Genomic DNA, 7,852 nt, shown 5'->3' with positions numbered 1-7,852 from the left:
GAAGTGGAGGAGCGGGAATGGAAAGGGAAAGGGGGGGAAGTAGGAGAAGGAGAAGAAGAGAAGGAGGAGGAGACGAAGAGGAGAATAAGAAGAAAGAAGGAGGAGGAAAGGAGAAGAGAAGAGGAGGAAGAAGAAAAAGAAGAGGAAAGGAGGAGGAAAAGAAGAGGAGGAGGACAGAAAGAAGAGGAAGAAGAAAGGAGGAGGAGGAGAGAAGAGGGGAATAAGAAGAGGAAAAGGAAGAGCAAAAGAGGAAAAAGAAGAGGAGGAAGAAGAGGAAGAAGAAGAGGAGGGGGAATGGAAAAGGGGATGGAAAGGAAAAGGAGGGGAAGTGAGGGAAGGAGGAGGAGGGGGAGGGGAGGAGGAAGAAGAAGTAAAGGAAGAAGAGGAGGGAGAATGGAAAGGGAAATGTGGAGGGGTGGAAGAAGAAGAAGAAGGAGAAGAGGAGGAAAACGAAGGAGCGGAAGAGGAAAAAGAAGAGGAGGAAGAAGAGGAAGAAGAAGAGGAGGAGGGGAATGGAAAAGGGGATGGAAAGGAAAAGGAGGGGAAGTGAGGGAAGGAGGAGGAGGAGGAGGGGGAGGAGGAAGAAGAAGTAAAGGAAGAAGAGGAGGGAGAATGGAAAGGGAAATGTGGAGGGGTGGAAGAAGAAGAAGAAGGAGAAGAGGAGGAAAACGAAAGAGCGGAAGAGAAAAAGAGGGGGAAATGGAACGAAGCAGAGGAGGAGGAGGAGGTCAAAGGGAAGAAGTAGAGGAGGAGGAGGAAGAAGACGATAGCGCCAATCTTGGGACACGAGTAGGATAAATTTAATCCAGAGAAGATCTAAATATAGGCACTTGGTAGATCGTTCGCACTGAATGCGTTGGAGGGAGCAATCAGACCGAGACAAAGCACTCTTAAAGGATGCTTGTTTACTTGGGTGCATCAACACTGTAGAATTAATATAGCTGGACACCACTCGGACTGCCAGAACTCAGTGCTATGACCTCCTTGGAATTCTTGCTTTGCAGGTCGTCTTTAGTCTTCTCTGGCAAATAGGGTGGCGCTTCACCAAACAGCACCTCCCATGATTCCATGGCATTTATGCCGTTGAAGTGATGTCAAACTGGGTTCATTTTACAGTATAGCTGCACCCCAAGATAACTCCATAAAGCACCTGAGGGGAAGCCAAATTTATGTTGCACTGAACACATGGTTCTTTCCAGAGGTTGCGGTTTGGAATACCACTCCCAGCATCACCCCTCTGGAGGGGGGATTTGGGGTGTTATAGTTAAAACAAAGTAATGTCTGTAGTCCAAACAACCCTAACTAGTGACCTCCTCGACAGCAATACAATTCTACACATAATCTTGAAAAAAAAACGTGACTATAGAAACGCTCTCACAGATTTAATTAGTTATATTTGATCCCCTCAATGTGTAGTTCGTTATACATTCCGACTTCCTCGCCACCAAACCTGGAAGGAAACCTTTGTATCTCAATACAAATAACCACGAGGACCAGTTTCGTTTATTATAATTTCTTACCCCCACCCCTTCCTCATAATAATAACACAAGAACCAGCTAATACCTCCCAACAAATGATTCCTCAGCTAGGAAGCAGCCAGGCCTTGAAGCTGCAAGGCCATTCAATGCTAATCAAGGTGGCCAATTGCAACATTCACACATGCCTCAAGTAGACAAGAGTTCTTTCTCCCACCCTGGACATTTCACAGATATATTGTCGAAGGCTTTCATGGCCAGAATCACTGGGTTGTTGTGGGTTTTTTCAGGCTACATGGCCATGTTCTAGAGGCATTCTCTCCTGACGATTCGCCTGCAAGGTGACCTCACTACGTCTGAGGATGCTTGCCATAGATGCAAGCAAAACGTCAGGAGAGAATGCCTCTAGAACATGGCCATATAGCCCTAAAAATCCTACAACAACACATTTCACAGATATATAAACCCAACTTGCTTAGTTTCCAACAGACCCCACAACCTCTGAGAATGTCTGCCATAAATGTGGGCGAAACTTCAGGAGAGAATGCTTCTGGAACATGGTCATATAACCCGAAAAACTCCCAGCAACCCAGTGATTCCGGCCATGAAAGCCTTTGACACAAAAGTAGACAAGTTTATAAGAAAATTGATTCCAGTATTTAGCCTCCTCTGACAAAGAATGCTGGCTCAATTTCAATAAATTCTGCAGTATAAACCTGCCCTTACTTTAATCCGCTTCTCCTCCCAATTCAGGCGTCTTCTACTCTGCCATATAATCCAGATTATCAAAGCAAATAATCCACATGATCTATTTTGAACTGGATTATATGAGCCCACACTGCCATAGAATCCAGTTCAAAGCAGATAATCTGGGTTTTACATGGCAGTGTAGAAGGGGCCTCAGACTGTACCACCTACATTCCCAACATCAGGTCCGTCCACACTATTAAAACCTTCACAACCCCACATATTTCCACACCAGTATTTCTCAAATAGAATGGGAAGTTGCTGCTGTGAGAGAAATAAGGTTGAACACTGTGAAAGCCATCCACTGCATTGTTATCAGCCTCCTCCCGGCAGACTCAAATCAAGGGAAAGCTTCATGAGAATCATAACTCCTCTTAATGTTGCCTGGGCAGCTAAACCAGGAAATCAGAAATGGATGCCCCCCACACTAGAGTTTTCCTCCAGGGGCAAACCAAGAATGGGCAACTTGGAAGTCCCTGAACAGACTCAGAAGTGGAGTGGGCAGCTCAACAGACAACCTGGCAAAATGGCACTACCTAGAAGAATCCTCCACCTTGTGAGATCTGTATGCTCGCTCACAATGCTCTGCCTCATACACAGAGGAAGAACTGTTTAAAGCTACAGACAATGCAGTCGCTGTTGTCTGTTTTTTGGTCTAAAATTATTTAGCTGCTTGTGCTTCCTCTATTTTATCAGTTTTATACTTATTTAAAACTGTAGTTGACACGAAATAAAATAAATAAAAATTGCAAGAAAGAAATCTAAGAACACAGTCACTCTATATGATATATACTCTTCGCATATGGTTAATGTGCATAATAAAATCCATTCGCTTTTCTTCAAAATAATAATAAAAAACTAAATCCTCATTTCAAACAATAATTTTATTTTTATACCTTTGTTCTATACTTCGTAGCAAATCTTTTATAATTTCTTTTTTTTTGCTGAATTGACTTTATAATAAACTTTCTTAAATTACATTTGTTTTCTCTTTTTTTTTTGTTAAAATCAAGGCTCTTGGGATACTCCCCCTCCTCCTCCTCCACCCCCCCGAATAAACCTTGAGGCGGTGTGTTTCTCGTATTATTATTTTTTTCTTAAACATAGACGTAAACCCCTCCTTATTGTAGTTTGTTTTTCCCCTTGTGATCTATACGGTTGGATTGAATAATCATATCTTACGGCGATGGTGGAAAAAACACGTCAAAAAACAAGAGAAGAGGGGGGAAACTTGGAAACATTGTTTTCTCCCAAAAAGAAGAAAAAAGGGGAAAGAAAGAGAAACAAAAAAAGAGGCAGTGGATTTTGGAGATTTAAAAAAAAAAGATGCCTTGACGGTTAAGTAAAGCTCAACTCTCAGCAAACTTAGCAGCATTCATTAGGTCAACATTTTCATTCAATCCTTCTGTGTTTCTTTGATCTTCTTCTTGTTGTTTCCGTGTTGTCTTCATTCCCCAGCCCTTTTTATTATTTTTTTCCCATTGGTCCTTTATTTATTTATTTATTTATTTATTTCCCCCTTTTCTCCATGTCTCTGAAATGGAATGGCTGAAAAAATCCGTTCGAAATGAAACGAAACGATAACGAAACTGTCACCAGAGTTCCTCAGGAAGGAAAGATGGCGTCGCCATCCCTCTCTCCTTTTGCTCCTCCCCTCTTCCTTCTCTATATCCCCCCTCCTATCCATCCTGTTGGTGCGTCGCCCCCATCAAAGAGCCCCACTCGTGTCGACGTGAGCTGCATCCTCCTCCTCCTCATTCATAGGATTCATTATTATTACTATTAGTAGTATTAGCTATGAACGCTTTTATTAGTATTCGGTGGTGGCTGGAAGCCGTTCCTGAGATTGCTTTTTGCGCCCCAAAGAGAGAGAGGGGGAGGGGGTGAAGGGGGTCGAAGGGACCTAGGCCTAGAGAGGATAAAGCTGAGGTCCGAGTTTGGCTGTTGGTGGGACCATTTGGCAAATCAGGACGCAAAAGGGAGCAGAGGGAGGTCGAGAGGAAAGAGAGAGAGAGAGAGAAAGAAAGAGAGAGAGCTGGGTGGCGTGGTGCACTGCTCAGTGGCCGGTGAGTTCTTTCTCTCCCTCTTCTTCCCCCTCTCCAAAAGGTGAAGATGGTGGTCAGCTTCAGGCTTTTGTTTTTTTCCCCCCACCACAGTTGTTGTTGCTGTTGTTGTGGGTGCACCGTGCAACCCACCACCCCGCCGAGCAAAGTGGAGGAGGCTTTTATTTCCCACCAACAAGCCGTGGCTGCGTGGAAGAAGCGGTGGCGGAGTCGTGGGGGGACAGGTTGTGCTTGTCCTTTTCTCGCTCTTTCTCTCCGGCTGGCTTTCTCCCTTCCCCGCGCGAAGGAAGGAAGGACGGAAGGAAAGAAGAGGGGGAAAGAAGGCTCTCTGCCCCCTCCCCCCTCTCCACCTCGCCCCCTTTACAAGGAGAAGCGCGTCGCCAACGCGGCCGAAAGCGCCACCACCAGCCAAGGCGACGGGAGGGCCACCACGGAGGAGCGGGCCGCGTTGGTCTTGCTGCACAGGACGAACAGGTTGCCTTCGTAGTCGAGCTTTTTGGATTTCTCTTTCAGCTTCTCCCAGACGTCTGTCACCCCTTCCTGCTGGCAATCCGTGAGGGCGATGAGGGTGCAGGCGTGGAAGTCGTCCCAGTACCTGAGAGTAAAGAGAGGGAGACAGGGATGGGTTAAACCAATCGCCATCATCATCAGCATCATCATCATCACCAACAACAACCAATGGGAGGGGGTAGGGGAAGACTCAGAGTCAACACATTAGAACCATCATCATATTCCCCACCACTATCATCATCATCATCAGAAAACAGGGAGCAGGAAGACTTCCAATCCAATGCATTAGAAAATGAGCAGGAAGACTTCCCATCCAATGCATTACAATCATCATCAGAAAATGGAGAGGAGGCTCTCCATCTAATACATTAGAAAAGACATCATCATCATCATCAGAAAATGGGGAGGAGGAAGAACCCCCAGTCAACACATTAGAACCATCATCAAAATCACCATCACCATTATCAGAAAATGGGGAGCAGGAAGACTCCCCATCCAATGCATTAGAAAATGAGCAGGAAGACTTCCCATCAGGCCCGTAGCCAGGATTTCGTTTGGGGGGGGGGGTAAAAAAATTTCAGGGGGGGTTTCGCGGGGGGGTGAGTTTCGGGGGGGCTGAGTCTGAGTGAAAGAGGGGGTCTAGCCTAGCAAACCTTTTGTATCATTACCCCAATACTCCCATGCATATGGGATATATTGAGCATGGTGATCAGATCATGATATGAATAAACATAACAGTTTAAATAATGCACCAGTAAGGCCTTTTCGCGAACCACCATGAGAATTTCGGGGGGGGGGGGCTGAAGCCCCCCCCCGAGCCCCCCCCCCTACATGCCTGCTTTCCATCCAATGCATTACAATCATCATCATCAGAAAATGGAGAGGAGGCTCTCCATCTAATGCATTGGAAAAGACATCATCATCAGAAAATGGGGAGGAGGAAGAATCCCCAGTCAACACATAAGAACTATGATCATAATCACCACCACCATCAGAAAATGGGGAGAAGGAAGACTATCCATGCAATGCATTAGAAAACGAGCAGGAAGACTTTTTATCTAATACATTAGAAAAATCATCATCATCATCATCATCAGAAAATGGGGAGGAGGAAGAATCCCAAGTCAACACATTAGAACCATCACCACCACCACCACCACCACCACCATCAGGAAATGGGGGGAAGGAAGACTCCCGATGCAATGCATTAGAAAAGGAACAGGAAGACTTCCCATCTAATGCATTAGAAAAGTCATCATCATCACCATCATCATTAGAAAATGGGAAGGAGGAAGAATCCCCAGCCAACCATCATCATATTCACCACCACTATCATCATCATAAAATGGGGAGAAAGAAGACTCCCCATCCAATGCATTAGAAAATGATCAGGAAGACTTCCCATCCAATGCATTAGAAAAATCATCATGATCACCATCATGATGATGATAATCATCATCATCATCAGAAAATGGAGAGGAGGAAGACTCTCCATCCAATGCATTAGAAAAGTCATCATCATAATAATCATCAGAAAATGGGAAAGAGGAAGAATCCCCAGTCAAAACATTAGAACCATCATCATAATCACCTCCACCATCATCAGAAAATGGGGAGAAGGAAAATTTCCAATGCAATGCAGGAAGACTTCCCATCTAATGCATTATAAAAATCTTCTTCTTCTTCTTCTTCTTCTTCTTCTTCTTCTTCTTCTTCTTCTTCTTCTTCTTTTTATCATCAGAAAATGGAGAGGAGGAGGAATCCCCAGATAACACATTAAAACCATCATCATAATCATCACCACCACCATCATCATCAGTAAATGAGGAGAAGGAAGACTCCCTATCCACTGCATTAGAAAATTAGAAGGAAAACTTCCCACCCAATGCATTAGAAAATCATCATGATCATCATCATAATGAGGATGATCGTTATCAGAAAATGGAGTGGAGGAAGACTCTCCATCCAATACATTACAGAAATCATCATAATCATCAGAAAATGGGGAGGAGGAAGAATCCCCAGTCAACACATTAGAACCATCATCATAATCACCTCCACCATCATCATCAGAAAATGGAGAGAAGGAAGAATCCACATCCAATGCATTAGGAAATGAGCAGGAAGACTTCCCATCCAATGCATTAGAAAAATCATCATCATCTTCATCATCATTATCAGAAAATGGGAAGGAGGAAGAATCCCCAGTCAACACATTAGAACCACCATCATCATAATCATCATCACCACTACCATCATCAGTAAATGAAGAGAAGTAAGACTTCCCATCCAAGAGAAGTAAGACTTCCCATCCAATGCATTAGAAAAATAATCATCATGATGATCACCACGATCTTCATTATCAGAAAATTGAGAGGAGGAAGACTCTTCATCCAACCCATTAGAAAAGTCATCACCATCATCATTCGAAAATGGGAAAGAGGAAGACTCCCCAGTCAACACATTAGAATCATCACCATATTCACCACCACTATCATCATCAGAAAATGGGGAGAAGGAAGACTCTCCATCTACTGTATTAGAAAGTGAGCAGGAAGACTTCCCATCCAATGCATTACAAAAAAAATCATCATCATTATCATCACCATCGGACAATGGAGAGGAGGAAGACTGCCCATCCAATGTATTAGAAAAATCATAATCATAATCAGAAAATGAGAAAGAGGAAGAATCCCCAGTCACCAGATTAGGATCATCATCATAATCACCACCACTATCATCAGAAAATGGGGAGAAGGAAGACTACCCATCCAGTGCATTATAATAATCATCACCATCAACAGCACTCCCCAGTTGACACATTAGAAAAATCATCAGAAAATGGAGAGGAGGAAGAATGCCCAGTCAACACATTAGAACTATCATCATCATAATCACCACCACCATCGAAAATGGGGAGGAGGAAGAATGCCTAGTCAACACATTAGAACTATCATCATAATCACCACCACCATCCGAAAATGGAGAGGAGGAAGAATGCCCAGTCAACACATTAGAACTATCATCATCATAATCACCACCACCATCCGAAAATG

At 43.9% G+C, this 7,852-nt stretch overlaps 1 protein-coding gene across 1 annotated transcript in view; it reads right to left on the bottom strand.

Annotated features, from left to right (window-relative positions):
- Positions 1-3,089: 3,089 nt before the first annotated feature.
- NRN1 (neuritin 1) overlaps positions 3,090-7,852 on the bottom strand; it is a 33,243-nt gene continuing 28,480 nt past the window's right edge. Inside the window, exon 3 of the mRNA XM_060774775.2 lies at positions 3,090-4,881. Coding sequence (XP_060630758.1) covers positions 4,647-4,881 — 235 coding nt within the window. The 3' untranslated portion in view covers positions 3,090-4,646. The remainder of the gene's footprint in view (positions 4,882-7,852) is intronic.

Source organism: Anolis sagrei, chromosome 4, assembly GCF_037176765.1.
Source record: "Anolis sagrei isolate rAnoSag1 chromosome 4, rAnoSag1.mat, whole genome shotgun sequence".
Classification (NCBI taxonomy): Eukaryota; Metazoa; Chordata; class Lepidosauria; order Squamata; family Dactyloidae; genus Anolis; species Anolis sagrei.
The sequence above is the reverse complement of the archived record's forward strand: the minus strand, read 5'-3'. Positions and strand labels throughout refer to the sequence as shown.